The sequence below is a fragment of the Fusarium sambucinum genome, chromosome I (assembly GCF_050947815.1).
Source record: "Fusarium sambucinum isolate potato_lamoka chromosome I, whole genome shotgun sequence".
In the NCBI taxonomy this organism is placed as follows: Eukaryota; Fungi; Ascomycota; class Sordariomycetes; order Hypocreales; family Nectriaceae; genus Fusarium; species Fusarium sambucinum.
In genome coordinates, this window is record NC_139294.1 from 1804567 (window position 1) to 1820924 (window position 16358).

The following is a 16358-nucleotide window of genomic DNA, read 5'->3' on the forward strand; positions in this document are numbered from 1 at the left end:
ACTCATGCGAGGCTTTCACTGGCCCATGATTGCATGCCATCAGAGCATTGGCAAATAGTTACGATATAGCGCAGCAAGGCAAAGGCGTATGGTTGACGACACCATCATGTTTGCTCCTCGCATTTTGGTTTGAGCTTTCAAGGAAGTAAGAGAGCATGCATTGTAACACATTCCACAGAACTTGACATAGCTTCTAAACCATGAGGAAGGACTACGCAAGAGCATTCGTACTATGCATTCTTTTCACTAACCCAATCCCCAGGGCGCAGCCTTGCTGATGATATAGCGTATACTCCAGCCTTCTGCAACAGCATCATGAACCAATGTGGTTCGTTGGCCGCCGCACCAGTTTCTAAATCGGTGTGCTTATTGTTGACGTTGTCTTTGTGGCTTGAACATCGGTAGGAAGTCAAGGAGTTTCTCCCATCAACAAATCCGAGAACGGAGGGTGACCACACAACGTTCCAAGCTAAGACAGAACCTTATTTCTTGATTCACTGTCTCTTCTTTCCTTGGGCTACCGATGTTTAGAAACACTCATCAACCGACAGAGTACGTGCGGTGTAAGTGAATCACGCAAAAGGCACTTGGACGATGCACGAATGTTGAACCTTCCGGGGTTTGCAACACTTCCTGGTCATGGAAGACATCGAATGCAGGCATTGCACCGGCCAAACAATATCAGGTTGGGGTCCCCAACTTTTGGCATAGGCTCAGGACCATGCAGGCCAGACCAGGCTGGTCCGGACATCGCATTAACCAACAACACTAGCACCCCACACACAATATGCAAACGTGCATTGCTGCTGGCTGGCTGGATTGGTTGCGTGGAACTACGGGGCCACCCTCTCCGGACTACACCATTTTGAGCATCCTCATGATAGTCACAGCCTTGGCTGATAGAAGCCGCCATTATTAGCCAATCCTTCACGATACCATCATGGGCTATCTTTGATATCCCCTATCTTATACCATAATTTCCTTTGGCTGTTCTAGACGCTGACTCTCCGGCTGGGCATTCGGTAAATCCAAGCGCGCTGGAAATATCTTTTCGTCCTTCCAGAAAGTATCGTGGCCCCGAAGCTTGATTTCTTCCTTCAGGGTAACATCCAAACCTTGCGGAGATGGGTAACTTCTTTTAGTGCAAAGTGCGTTCGAAGCTATCATTGACCCCGGCTCGGCATTGAAGATCGCAGGAAATGAAATGCCTCACGGATGGAACGTCATGAGCGCCGATCCAAGTCCTTTGATTTCGCCCATTCACTACGGTTTGCTTTCCGTGATAACCGCCCCCATCTCTGTTGTAGACCATGATGAGTCCAAACTCATACAAAAGTCAAAATACTCTTTGGCACTTGCGCAGGGTCTTTTCCAGCCTCCCCCAGAATGTCCACAGACCAGTCTGTGAGCGTTCGCCCTAACCACGTCTCATCTCTCAAACAAACTGTTGTTTTGACCCTGTTATCCGACCGCGACCGATTCGCAACTAGCAGCCACCCGGCCACTCGAAGATCATAGTGCGATGCGATAGATTCACGCTTGAGAGAAATAGATGCTTCTGTTTCCTCTCTTTCAACGTTATCATGATGTGCGCCCGTTGAACAATGGCGTTTGATCTGCCTACCCTTCCGAAGGTTGGGCCAGAGAAGGCTGGTGAACTGTAAATGCCTACTTGCAACAATTTAAGGTTAATAAGATCTGGACGAAACGAGTTTAAAGCATCTGGCCGCGTCAACTCAGTTGTTCAACGGAGAAATACCGTTAATGAAAAAGAACAAGAATAAAAGTTAAAATTAATTGCTTAATAGCCGGTGCTAACGTTTGCGGGTTGGCGTTGGCTTGTTTGTTGGTCACGCATGAGTCAATGGCACATTTTCATGAAACTCTTCATTTCTCCAGAAATTGTCATTGCCTTTTTTCAATTAAAATGTGCTCTGTACCTATGTGTAGGTAGCGCGAGCTATTGCTGTTTTGCCAAGTACGTACATACTCAAAGTGTATCCTCCAAAGTTCCCAAGCGTAGAAGTCGACGCTAGAATTCGACTCCCTTGAACCACACCTGACGCGGAGACAATCCTCCATGCCATAGCACAAATATCCTTTTCCTGAAGGATTTGCTAAAAATGTCTACCAATGTATCACCATCTTATCCTATCCACTTCAAAAAGCCTTGACAATGGGAACTCGAGAGCCAACATGCAACATAAGCGCACAAATTCCAACATGCTCCCACTTTAATGCTCAAGCAGACGCAAGCTACCCTGTACGACAACGTTCTCAAGGATAGATCCAGGTGGGATGTCGATAGTGCTGCCTTCTGTGGCAACGATGATAACAGTGCCCTTGAGCGTCACACCACGACCGAGGTTGACGGCACCAGTGATGGTGAGGTGGTCCAGCTCCAACACCTTGGGGATGGAGGGGATTCGCTTCTGGAAGTCTGAGACCTTCTTGAAATCACCACCGAGCTTAATCAAGGGGGCGTCACCAAAGCGGGCGGCGCTCATTTGAAGCTGGCCGTGCTTCAATGTGTAAAGATCAGACTTGACAAGCATGAGGTCAGAGCAAGTCTTGACGGGCAAGAATCGTCGACGGGGGACATTAACACCGTGAGCGTTGTTGAAGTGACGGATGGCAGCACCGACAGCGGTCTCGAGCTGAACAATGGAAATATCGGACTCTCCCTTCTTGTCACCAGGAATGGTCTTGCCGTTGGGGATGATCTCCATTTCGAGCTCATCATTCTCCACGACACGCTTAATAGCCTTGAGGTTGAGCCAGATGTTGTTGGTATTGAAGTACTTGAACTTCTTGATGGACTTGAACTCGTTAACATGCTCCTTGGGAACCTGGGCGATCTCGAGCAGGCGAACGGAGCCCTCGTAGTCGATAATGGTACCACCCTTGACATCAGCCTTGGTCTTGTTGGTCAACTCCATGATGTACTCGGCGTTTGTCTCCATCATGTGCTGGAGGATGCGGAGATCGACGACAGCGCCCAAGTTGTCGACGTTGGACAGGAAGACAATCTCGATACCTCGATCGAGGAGCTTGTCGAGAATGCCAGAGTTGTACAGAGACTCGAAAACATCGCCGTGGCCAGGAGGGTACCACTCGTTGATAGGAGAGTCGTTGTCCTTGGGGACGGGGAGGAGAGAATCCTTGTAGACTCGAGGGTATCGGGACTGGTTGAAGGTGAGGATATCGACATTGTGTCCCTCGTACTTCTTAATAATGGCAGCAGTGTCGTCGTTTGTGTTGAACGAGTTCATGAGGATGAAAGGGACGTTGACGTCGTATGTGCGGTTGAGGTACTCGATCTGTCGAACGGAAAGGTCGAGGAAAGACATGCCATCACGGACCTCGATAACGGACTTGGGACCGACGCAACCCATAGAGGTTCCCAGACCACCGTTGAGCTTGAGAACGGCGAGCTTGTTGAGGAACTGGACAGACTCGGTGTTGGCAAGGTCCTCGTAGTCGACGACCTGACCTTGGGCGGGAGGGGCAATGCGATCCCAGTCTCTACACTATTATCAGCAACTGTCGGGTCGAAATATAATTGTTCGGAGGGGGTGAGCATACACTGCGTTGCCCTTAGCCTTGTCGTTAAGGTATCGTCGGAACAAGGCGAAGAAGTTGTCCATCTCGGTTTCGAACAGCTGCAGGCACCTGGTTAGCTTGGGATGATCCCATAAAGCACCCATCTGATCTTGAACTTGCCTTCTTCTGCTCGGGGTCCTTGACGGTCTCGGCAAGGTTGGTCAGAGCATTTCGCATCTGAGCGGCGGCGACGTTGGTCGACGTGTTCTCGAAAGCCTGACGCATGATGTATTAGTACGATGGAAAACAACGTTTGTCTCTTCAGAATTGATCGCGGATCCCTGGAGTCTTTTTGGCTGGTGTATGATTTTGAAAAGATGGAAGCAAGTTCGCATTCTCGCCGGATCGCCCCAATGAACTCAATGGAGTGAATATACGCGTATTGCCATTGTATTCATTGTGGCTGATACAATAGTGATTTGATGAATTCGAAGCTTATTCATAGCTATAACTGCTTCTGTATGATGGCAAGGTTTTGCCATCACTGTAGAGGCAGTTGCAGGCCATTGTTAAGCTTTGAAAACAGATGCGGGTTCACCGTTGGCAGGTGGTGGTACAAACACCATGACATGATGCATATTCACGTCCTCATGAGTTCCCAAAGAATGCATTGTTCCACAATGCCACCAAAGGAGAGTGAATGATTGTGCTAGACTCACCATGTGACTGCGTGTCTTGCCATGACGACGCTCGTTGCCCTGCTCATCGCCGGTGTTGGGCTTGAGGTGGGTAGGCAGCGCGCTCTTGATAATATTGGCCATTGTGAAGAGATTATGAGGGGAGAATTAGTATGACAAGAACCAAAATGGAAGCAATGGAGATGAATGGAGAAGAGAGAGAGATGGAGAGGAAGAGAAGAAAGAGGAGGAGCAAGTAGATATGTTAAGGAATGAGGTACGGGTAGTAGGTAAATAGGAAAGGGGAGGGAGAGCAGATGCGGGGCGGTGATGCCCTGGCTTGCAGCTCTCGTCTGCTGTTGCCCATGCCATGGCCCATGGATTGCATCTTCTTGGTGGGGGTGGCGAGGGAGCTGTTCCCTGTAGGAACAAAATAAGCCGGTCACTTGGTTAGAGAAGGATGGAATACTCTGTCCCTTTTATTTTCTGTCATGATTTTGCTGAAAAAGTCGTAACAGTGACGTTGATTCTTTTTTTTTTCTTTTTCTTTTCTTCTTCTTTTTTTTTTTCTTCTGTTTAGGTCCTTAATTGACATTGGTATGGCGCCTTTTCTTGAAGGTCAGTACGGTACCTAACATCAGAGACAATAAGCCAAGTTGCGGTGACAACCCCTTCACTATTTGTTTACCGTAGATACTCGGTGATATTGATCGTCTAGATCCAGCTCGCTCAGCTCCCATGTTTTGTCGAGGCCAAACTATTGGCCGTTGGGGGGAATGGAGGCTGGTAACACGTACCCGTTGTCTGGGTACAATAATAGTTACTAGGCGGTGGCTTGAAAGGAGATGATGATAGTGCTTCGTTTCTCCTTTTTTGTTATTATTCCATCTCGTACATTGACTTAATCGTAATTGTTCATTTCTCTACCGTCTCTATGTCTCTGATGCGTACGTTGAACGGGAATTAAAACCCCGCCAACTCACCACTTTGAACTAACGATCTCTCTCATCTCCATCTCATCTCTCACCTTGTAGCGGGCCCCAACACCAAGACCAAGCAGGAACTAGGATCCGGGACCCGTTTGCCGCCACATTCAGTATATAATTAGCAGTCAACTACCCAGTTAGTCGAGATGATGGGCAAAAGAGTGAATTCGAGATCGGTCCTTTGCCGATATGATACTACAGGAACCCATGTATGATTTTCCTAATAAAGACAGGAACATAAGCAAAACGACTCTGTGCCCCATAACACCTTGAGAGAAAACCTTTTGACGGGAACTAAAGATGTGGTATCATGGCAATGGATGGCTAGTTTTGGTCCAAGTACACCACCTTCTATCATGATATCGCTCATTGAATTGCCACTTCCTTACCCAATACAGCAAACCGCTCAATTTTAAATGCCTCTTTTCCATTCAACAGTCTACTAAAAGAGATTAAAAAAGAAAGAAGAAAAATATGTTTCCCGCGGGTGAGGTAACATCCCCAACCAGCTTACATTTGCTGTACATAATGCCCCAAACCATCCCCTTCAACGGTGAGGACATGGACAAAAAAGGCCAAAGCTCCCGCAGCTCTCCGCGCGCGAAGTATCTCGTGGCTTTACAATTGGTTGACCAGAGCTAAGAGAATGGAGTCTAGGCCCAGTCGAAATTGGGCAAGAGTGGATGCAATAAAGTTGACCATGCTTAGTCTCTACACTATCTAACTATGCATCGGTCGATCCTGTATTGATAATGCTGGACATAACTCTAGATAGCAGTTATGTGTATATTGAATCAGAGAATAAAGACGAGAATATAGAACTACAAAAATCTGTGTAAGCCACTGACATACGCCTCTGCCGCTCTATCATCCAGTAAGTGAATCCTCACATGCAAGTCTTGATATCAAACACCCTTCCTTCACGTGGCCTTGGTAGTGGACAAGAAGCCTGCTTACCCTACATACTCGAGACATTACAGCGTAAACATGAGGTCAACGTATTGATAGCTCCTCCACCATGTAAATCATGCTGATGCCCAATATTGTGGTTCCTCGGACCTCCAACTCCTCTCTCACTACTCCATGCGCCGCAGTTTGGTGGAGCGCCGCATTATAATACCCCGCCTGATTACATGATGGCAGTCAAGTGAAATCATAACCATGTTAGACTATAAGTCAAGAACACGTTAGACTATAGGTCAATGTACACACCGAATTATCCGATAAGAATATAAGACTAAAACTCAAGTTGTACAACAAATCATACTCCAATAAGTAAATCCCGTATAACTTATAGTTAACTGCATATGCCCTGTCTTATCATGTCCCCTCATCATGACTAGTGCAACATGGTGGAGAACAGAACAATGTATCAATCCAACCTCTTAGCCAGGTAAATCAACCACACGCAAGCCTTTCTATGTGATGAAGAGCATTCCAAACGCCAACTCGACAAACAGTATAAAATTACCAAATCACCTTCCGACGAGGATTCGGTCAGCTTCATTTTCGCCTTTTTCTAACCCCCTAACTATCGACATACCCAAGCTCGCCTCACACCGTAACTTCACCCCATACCACCCACCAGGAGTCGCCTCACACTCAGCTACAGCAACCATGGGCAGCGCAGAAACACTTCCTTTTTGGAACTACAATATCCCAGAAGATCAGAGAACAGACGAGTGCCCTGAGTTTCTTCTCACTACACACGAAAAGGACAAGGGCATTCTTTCCACGCCAGACGAAGAATACCACATCTCAACATGGGACGAGGTCCACAAAATCATCGAAGCAAACCGCCTAGAGCTCTTCAAACGTGTCCCCTCAGAGCTTCGCCGCTATAAACAGTTTACCTTCCATCTCAAGAAAACCTACGGCAGTGTTGCCAACTTCCTGCTTGAGCACCGTCTTGGGTGGACACCTCCTGTGAAGCCGCGCGGAGCACCCTTTGAGTTTGAGGATGACTACAAGATCTTATGGAACGATGCTCCATATGGTATAGATCCGAGAATCGCGCATCTTGTGGTCTGGACAAAGTTCGATCTTGAGGAGGACCCTGCAACGGGCGATTTGACAGACAAGGCGAGGAAGGAGATTGATGATTTCGTGTCAAGAACGTTTCGAGCACATGTTCCAGAAGAAAATGTACGTTCTATATATTGCTGGTGTTTCTCTGGTTGTGAAGCTTATGAGTACAGGTTCTCTGGTTCAGAAACTGGCAAGGTCTACAGTCAGTGAATGCCATCCAGCATCTACATGTGATGCTCTTCAACCCAGATCCCGACTTTGTTCGGAAAATCACAAAAGGTGATGCCCCCCGAGCAGGAATGGAAGTGAACAAGTGAGTACGACTTGACGCAGCGGGCTTCGTCAACGTGCTTTATATGAGGTGGGTTGCAAAAAGTATGCCTAAATGTTGAATAGGCTATACACTTGATCAATGCTATTTTGCGTTATGTACAACATGTGCAAACTGTTGAAAGAAACCCGTGGCTAGTTCAAAATACCATGCCAGGTAGAACATGACCCAAAAATCCTATTCATACATTGTCGATTTTTCTTTTCCCCTTGCTTCTGACTAGTGTCCAAGATGGCGTCGTTCTATATTACGACTTGCCTAAACCTGCAACCTTGTTCCTTGTGTCGTCAAACCTCACATCCTTGGTTTTTGAAACCTCAATCTTGACATCCTCAGTCTTAACTGTCAACTCAACACAAGCAGCTTCAGCAAGTGGCACAGCTGTGGGCTTCTCAAGGCCAATGCGAATGATCTCTCCATAAAAGTCATCCCGCTTGGTCCTCAGTTCCCTGGCAATGTGGAAGGCAAGGCTAGCCGCCAAAGCCTCCAGAGTTTCGAATGAGGATTCCGACATGGCCTGTACGGGTATGTGTCAGTGTTTGGGTGGTAGGTCGGCCACCTAGGGTTTACTCACATCGACGATAATGCTTTCTATGACAGCGTAGTCATCATGCGCTGTCTGATACTCATCGATCTTTATGTTTGTAATAACAACTTGTTTAGCGTTTCGCTCATTGCTGTTGACGCCGATGAGCGTAGGTACTCTGATTCCTTCCAGACCCAGTTCCAAGCTTCGGGCTGTGATGGCCGAGTCAACAAAGAGACAAGAACCAGTGAGCCTGATGGCACTTCCCATCAACGAGGCCTTAGGGAGAACTAGCGAGACTGATAGGCGTCGGATGAGGCTAGTCTGGAGGAAAGCCTTTGTTTGCTTAGCAGAAGGGTCCTTTACACCGGTATACTGGAAACCAGTAAGGTCGACCCAGAGCCTGTTCAAGACATCACTCAGCGACAAGGCTGAGTTTGGCAATTTCTCCAAAGTGCTCAGAATAGACTTGCTCAGAAGACCATAGTGCACCGTGTCGGAATCGACCTTGTCGTCTGCTGAGGATGAGGGGAAGGCATGTGTCAGTGAGACCTCAGCAGATATAAGCAAAGGCTGCTGCTTTGAACCTCGACCCCAGGCATCCTTCGGTCCTTGGATTGTTGTCTGGAGGTTTCGCACGCGGACAACGGCGACTGGGTCGCCCTCAGCGTTGGAGAGTCGCCGCGAGGAGACGAGAGGAGTTTCTTTGCCCATGGCTGATGATATGATGTGACTCAATTGGTTCTGAGCGAATTGACAGCAAGTGGCTTGCAGTCGGTGACTACGCGACACGACGCGATGTAAGAAGCCTGTAGTTAGAGAAGCGTAGTAGATTATGTTGCTTTGGGGAATATTTCTATTGGTGGTTGTTTGTTTAGTTGTTGACTCTGGAGTACAGAGTTATGTCATTTGTGTGACTGACTCTGTGTGAAGCTAGAATGGCAAACAGCAGCGGGGCAAGCCTCGTCGTCCAACTAACTCTACAGCCCAACAACAGAGTAACATCACCAGCGCCCGTCATATAATATCGTTAATTAATATACACGGATTGATATTTACATCATGCAAATTTCATTTGACGGTATCACTCAGGTTGTAGTGTTTTAACGTACTGTTAAATGGATGGTGGGAACATACATTAGGTTAAGACAAGATGATCATCCTTTCAATGCGACTTACAGTTAGACACATCTAACAATGAGAAGTACAAGACGAAGCTACACACAATGCTATCCACTTAGTATCATATTACCAATACCTTCTCTCTTCTTTCCCAGGTACTTGTTGTCGCTCGCCCGATTGATATGAACAAATACAGATCACGTGATGCTCGAACGGTCAACTTACCCTACACGCATCTACTGGTCATGTTACTCACAAACCCAACTTATTGACACAAATATTATCAGTGTCTCTTGAACCAATATCAATTGTTTATAGTTAATCGTCGCCTAAGATTATGCTGATTACTTTAGACGAAACGATGGCGATAATGGAGTGTATTTGATGATTCACCCAGAGTACGCAAACAATCAGTATGAAGTTCACCCATGAAGCATTATGATAAACCTGCTGATATACGCAGAGTTTGAAACTAAATACAAAACTCAAACGCTGTCACCGGTATACTACCATCTAAACTTCAGAAAGCCACCCGTGACGGCATCCTTCCCGCGGTTCGCACAATCCTCATCATCTCACCCACCCTACCAGCGCAGCGGTTCTCAGGATCAACATTCCGTCGTTCGGACCTTTGGTCTAGGACCAGGGTTTCAAACATGTGTTGGGGCTCCTCTCATGCACTTGCACCTGCATCTGTATTTGGCCCGAGCCAGCCCTGTCTCCCCTCTCAATCTGTAGCCCTGTGCTGCTCACAAGGTTTCGAGTCCCGTTCGGACTAAGTGGTCGTATGAGGAAGCTCAGGCACGTAAAATCACGCAGCGCCGCGTGTTGAAGTCGCATTTCCGATGGGGAAAAGAACAAGAGAGGCATTCGCTTCCAGAACATCGGGTTAACGCTTATAGCCGTTCGGAAGACCAATCTGTATAAGGCAACTGCAAACGCCTGACAGCATTACGGATAAGATATGTGTATAGTATAGCCTTGAGGTGATCCTCAGGGTCCGTGGTCTTAACCCACGGCCGCATCGTCCATGAGTCCACTGTTAAGCTGTTGCTTATCTATCTCGCTTAACAGCAGAACCAGAGTCGCCTAAGCTACGCGGTTGAAACACAGACGACTACGACTACGATGACGAGGTCCTGATGGTGGAGTAACGAAATAGGAAGAGATGAAACGCGACGACGTAGTCGGACGATGTCTCCAGGCCGGTCCTTGCTTTTTTGAAAACGCAGTAAACCAGCACCATCATCAACTTCCAGAGTTTAGCAAAAGTAAAACTCCATTTCGACCAACAGTTGTCAGCGCTAAGTCTCTAAAATGAGTGACTAAAAGGCCGAGTTGGCATCTTGTAACCCCCCAGGTTGCATCGGACTGATGCTACCACAACGATCAATAATGAAGATCATATCGCTGCGGCTCTCTTTCCTGACCTTTCGGCAGAATCCGCATATAATGTTACCCAACGATTTCCAGCGCAAATGGAATCCTCTTCCACAACGGTGAGGAGCAGTATCATCAACTAACCAACTTCTCCGTAGGATTCGTGTCAATAGTCCCCGAACGTACGGACAACCCTAGCCCACAACGGCGAACTTGCCCACGTTTGTATATAGCAATCTGGTAGAACCGTAACGAAACCAGACAAAGCAAAACGCCTTCCACGTCTCTAGCTGACCGGGCCGCCGCGCAAAAAGCACAGAAACCTAAGACTGACACACCCAAGTTTAATCATCCTTCGGTTTTACGTGCTAGATGAAGTTAGCTTCCTTCCCGAAAAGGGCTCATCAAACTGTACAGTTGGATATGCGAGTCAATTCAGGCTCAGATCATTAAAATGGCTTGGCTAAGACAGAAGCTATGCTGTGGGTTTGAGGGCCGTGCCATGGGCAGCTTCGCTGTTAATAGAACTAATCAAGGTCAGTGCAACTTGGTAGGCTGGTCAGTTTCAGTTTCGTGCACAATCCGCGCGTTTCATGTTTTAGTCCGGAATATTCCATTCCGCGTTCCATAGTAACCTCAATTGCATTTTGCTTTGTATCCAACTAACTGTAAACAACAAATTTATTTTCCTTACGGCCAGACGCTCAAAAGGTTCTAGACTATTCATCCGATCCGGAGAGTGCGAAAAAGGATAATGACCACGCGAACATCCTGGACTGTCTGGCTGACCGGTATGGATCATCATCTCTCGAACCAACATGGTCGAAATTCCAATCCGAGTACTCTGTATTGCAGTACTTCTTGCTGTGCCACTCCGGCTAAAATATACGGCACTACCCACCTCTCGACTTCCTTGAGAGATGGGGTTGCAGAAGCAACAAGATGCAACAGTTCCGAATCAGAAACGACCTTGCGCGAATTGCATACGTCGGATGTAGACCGGAGACAGTACGTAGTAGCCAAGAAAACTTCCTTCTGCAAAAACCTCGCTTCCGACGGTGTATGCTATATCTTACCTGTCAGCTGGGACAATTGTTCCGTTGACCTTTATCCGATATTATGTATAATACGTATATCGATGGACCGGAGACGGCTTCCTGCAAGACAATTCAATGGTCACCCCTGAATGCTTCCCGAATTAGGACAATATCCACTATTTATGGAGACGGGAAGAATATCTGCAAGGGCCGGAGCAGACACGCAGCTGCAAGTATGCGGCACATCAAACCCAGGTTCTTTAGCTAATTGACTACTAAGGCATGGCATCATGCCACAATTGAGGCAGTAAGAGATTCCCGGTCCTTAGCACTACCAATTAACAATTATTGTAGTATCCGTTATCTTTGACAGATGTCAAGGGAGGAATCCGAAACCTTCTTTACGGCGGAGAATATTCTGTTGACTATTGAAAGGGTTGCCAGCTGTAGAAGCATGGCACATCAGATCAGCAAGCACGTCTTGTTGCCGTTATCCGTGGAAGTGTGAGAACCGAGAGAAAACGCGCTATATCTGGGATAGGCATCTGAGCCGTACCCAACCAATGGCCCAAGGGCCTCCCCACCATCACCGAAGTGCATTTACATGCAAACAGTTCCTTTGGCAGCCTAGCATAGCCCGTGTTTACTGTTACTCAAGGGCCACTAGCCAGGAACTCGGATGTGAGGATGCTGAGCCGCCTGGGGAAGGATCGCGGGGAAGACAGGAGTGAATACGAAAGGGCAACTCGGCTTGAAAGGATGACTGTACGTGTTACAAGGAACCGTGTGCTAACAGTACCATAGTATTCGCAGCCGGCAGACCTGTTGCGAAGTGTCCCAGTCAGACCCTGGTATCTCAGTAAATAAGAGTCTGGTCATATGCGTCATACACGAAGCTTTCTGCGGGCGATACAGTAACAGTTGAGTTTGATAACTGGTGGTTGCACTGGCACTCTACGTTTTCGTTGAAGATATCGTACGAAGAACCTAAAATCAGTCGTAAGCGGAAATGCAAAGCACCACACCATCAGCTTTGCAAACTCTGCAAACCAGGTACAGCGTAAGTGGCTAAAAATGGTGTGAAGTGAGCTGCCCCGAGCATGCATCATGGTGTACAGTACCTGCATCGAATGCACCTGTAAGGCACGGCATCACCTACTTGCTGACTGCTTCTTGAATGAGGTTGCCATATTAAGGTAACATATTATTCAGATTACGGTGGTAATAGTGAGGGTGATGACGCTTGACCGTATACGAATATGCCATTGAGGGATTGGGAAGTTATTTATGAAGTTATAGCACAGGAACATGGTCTGATTTGGTGGTGGGTGGATGGATGTGGTGGAAGATGTAAGCTGATGCTACTCGATTGCGTGCATCTTTAGATCTGCCACTGGCACCCTTTCGACTGAACCCTGGAGAAAAATTTCGTTGGCGAAAGTTGGCGAACTTCAGGTGGTGGGAAGCGTAGCATGCGTAGGTACTATGATGGTCAGTATTGTTAGGTCATGATAGTGGCCGATGATATATATGTATAAGATAGGTGTTAATGATACGCGCTTGCTCATGCTTAGTGATGTAAAAAATGAGATGCATATATATGGGGAAGTATCTTTCGACAGCGATTGGACCCGACAAAGTTGATGATAGTGGATATACCGCAGAGTGTAAAAACTAACACACAAATCAGAAGTTAAGACATGTTGTTGGAAGGAGTAACAAGGTGATGGTTGCTGAGTGGCGAAAAAAGAGCCAACCAACAAAAACCCGAAGCCAGGAACCGAGCAGTATCTAACATTAACAGAATTGACAGGGACCAGGACAAGGGAACCGCCCATGGATGTGACTGACCAGGGATCAACAAGGGTTCAAGAAGGGCCGAGAAGCCAGTAAAGGCAAAGAGACAGCAGCTGTCACGTCCCCCAAGACAGTGCTGGAAGCGAATTGTGAAGGAGAGGCCGTTAGTGGTTAAGGCTGCCGCGCAGGCTTGTGATCTGTCCATGGTGGCTTTTCGTATGCGGCAAATGGCGAGCGTTGAAAAAGACGTTGAGATGTTAAATTGGAGCTTATACATACGCGATTGATCAGAACGTCACTTGCCAAGAGTTGACTTGCTTTTTTCGCTAATAATTGTTTAGAGTAGAACCGTAGGGCTCATTGTTGAATATCGATAAATCAATTAAAAATGAAAATGTTTATAGATGATTGGTGAGAAGTATTACCACTTGCCTCGAGAAATGAAAGACATGGAGCTTAGCTTGTCCCTGGACAAATAGACTCCACTGCCTGTCTGCCCTGTGAAGTAATATGGCAGTTGCAGTGGAAAGAAACATTTTGTGGACAGATGAATGATAACCATCCGGGGGAAGAAGAGGGAGAGGCCCACCAGATCGATGCCTGCAAATCAATCCAATCCGACCCCTGTGCAATTCAGTTCAATTCAACTCCCACTCGCCAAACAACAAAAAGAATATATCAAACGTTGATTTTTACCCGAGACATCGCTAATATCACTGTGCTTTATACCACGCCTATTTTTGACCGTTGTTACATACTATAATGGCATCGTCGTATTGAACTGAACTGTAGCGCTCTTAACTCTGTTGAGTCATGAGAATAGTTGGCCGCATACGAGATCGGTGCTTCTCTTATTGGTTGCCGATCAAGCTCCATGCCATACTGCCGTCAGTGGATTGGTTACACCACGCTCAGTTCACTTTGTTTCGGGTCAGCTCAATTTAATCTACAGCAGGTCTCAGCTCAGCTCTGCGACTTGTAGTAGTAGCCAGCTCCGTCATTGCCGTATTGCCAAATTTTGAAACGAAGCACGGTCGACCCCAAGTCCCGAGAGCACCTCTAGTCGACAACCGTCTGCGGTGTTGGAGAACTGTGGCGCGAGATCTAACGTGATTGTGTTGAGCTTGTTGACAGATTCCCATGTGTTTAATTACACTGATCACTGAGGTGGCTCGGCGTCGCTATGACTTCGTTCTCGGGACGTCACGTTTCGAAAAGCGCTCGGAACAAGATGGCCTAAAACACTTCCACGTTGGCTCACAGACCTATGGGCGACCCAACCGAAGCGCGGCTAAGCCGTCCTCTTCTCATATAAATAACAAAGCTTGGCAGGAGTCCGTCTATCTAAGCTCTCCCGTCAGTGTGGTGCTAATGAAAAGATGGCGTCTTTCAGGTCTTCAACTGTATACCAACCAATTCAAGGTTAGTCTAAGTCCAACTTCCCATCCATTGATGAGAAATGCGAGTGTATGTAAACATCAATGGCTGGTCTGCTCGCAGGATCCGTCATATTGCATACATGCATGCTATGGCTTTCACCAACAGGTGCTGTTTGGTTGAGAAACCACCAATAATCAATTGTCGATGCACTTGTTTTGTCGAGGCATTTGTTGACAACTGACCGCTGTAGATCTACCACGACGCCCCAGACTCACGGACCTTAGTCACCTGTGAGGGTGCGACGAGCTAGAATAGCGTCACACCTGATACTTACCTACCTACCTATTTACCTTGGGTTGTGGAATTATCAGTCTTATAGACTACATAGGTACTACTAAGATTAATTAATTAATGTCCCCCATTGCTAACAGACGCTCACATTTTGTTCGAAAAGTTCATCCGCAGCCCTGTGGATAAATTCAAGAGCCAGAGTCAGAAAAACCCGAGTAAGGTAAATGGCAGGGGTGTGTCGGGACAACCAAGACATGCATCGACGACCCCTGAGTCTCCGCCTTCCACATTAGCACATCCAGGCACAGGTATGACAGGCACAGGCACCCGCACCACAGCCTCTTGCTTCTACTCCACCCACTTGGAGACCCTCGTCTGTGTTAAACTTCGCCTGTATTGCGTACGTACCTGCAAAGGAGGGCACACATTAGGTACTTTGGCTCACTCTCCTCTGCCCAGACTCTGCACTTTGACGGCACCGATGCACGGCAGAGTGGGTCTTTCCCAAGTTCAACGATCCCTGTATTCAGGTACATACTCTTCCATTGCTGGACGCCGCCCGCTTGTCATCACCGCCCGCTCCCCCAATCGCACGTCGAGTCCTGGTGCTTAGCAGTCTCAGCGCCTGCAACTCTTTTGGTTTGGTCTCCATCAGGGCCCTATTGGCCCCTGCTCGGTGCCCCTAGTCCTGGTTCACCATGCCTCTACGTACTGATCCAGGATGCTCCGAATAGATGGGCGAGATGCAGGTTGACAGAAGAAAACCTTACCGGACTCTAACATGGCAGGGGTGTTTGAGAGAGGCAAAGCATGCAACCCTGTTGCATCCACCTTGACTTCAAGTGTCGTTCTCGATTCCCCGTTGTCAGTGCTCGAGGGCCCCGTATTGGTCCTGGTCAAATACATACATACAGAGATCTCCCTTCATCTCCATTCATCCCATGAGTTTATATGTCCCGTCTGCCCTCCTCTCCATACGAGTGACTCTGAATTCGCAGGTTGTTTCAAGAATCCAAGTGCTGGCTGCACGGTGTTGCTGTCACACTTGTCTAACAAGTTTTATTGTATAATATTTTGATCGTCATCATACATCTCTCTCTACTGTCATACCTTTCTCTCTCTTCTCGAAAATATCTCGGCGCTGCCGTCTTGTCACACATTTTCGAACCGCCGTCAACGGAACGCCTGTTATGCTTTAAACTGATTCAACGTCGACTATCACGCCTCTCCAGCCGGTATCGGAGGGAAAAGTGCAACACT

General features: G+C 47.4%; 4 protein-coding genes across 4 annotated transcripts; 1 reads left to right on the plus strand and 3 right to left on the minus strand.

Annotated features, from left to right (window-relative positions):
• Positions 1-2234: 2234 nt before the first annotated feature.
• On the minus strand, positions 2235-3647 carry FSST1_003332 (UTP--glucose-1-phosphate uridylyltransferase; the record flags this gene model as incomplete). Its single annotated transcript, XM_083229406.1, has 2 exons — positions 2235-3525; positions 3586-3647. The coding sequence occupies 2 exons, from the start codon at positions 3645-3647 to the stop codon at positions 2235-2237; spliced, it is 1353 nt and encodes a 450-aa protein (XP_083086762.1).
• A 465-nt stretch (positions 3648-4112) lies between these two features.
• On the minus strand, positions 4113-4364 carry FSST1_003333 (uncharacterized protein; the record flags this gene model as incomplete). The annotated part of the gene is made up of 1 exon (XM_083229407.1): positions 4113-4364. The coding sequence occupies one exon, from the start codon at positions 4362-4364 to the stop codon at positions 4113-4115; it is 252 nt and encodes an 83-aa protein (XP_083086763.1).
• Positions 4365-6823: 2459 nt separating this feature from the next.
• On the plus strand, positions 6824-7551 carry FSST1_003334 (GIG1 family protein; the record flags this gene model as incomplete). Its single annotated transcript, XM_083229408.1, has 2 exons — positions 6824-7351; positions 7405-7551. 2 exons carry the CDS (start codon positions 6824-6826, stop codon positions 7549-7551), a joined length of 675 nt encoding a protein of 224 aa, XP_083086764.1.
• A 261-nt stretch (positions 7552-7812) lies between these two features.
• On the minus strand, positions 7813-8805 carry FSST1_003335 (dihydroneopterin aldolase; the record flags this gene model as incomplete). Its single annotated transcript, XM_083229409.1, has 2 exons — positions 7813-8082; positions 8140-8805. 2 exons carry the CDS (start codon positions 8803-8805, stop codon positions 7813-7815), a joined length of 936 nt encoding a protein of 311 aa, XP_083086765.1.
• Positions 8806-16358: the final 7553 nt, after the last annotated feature.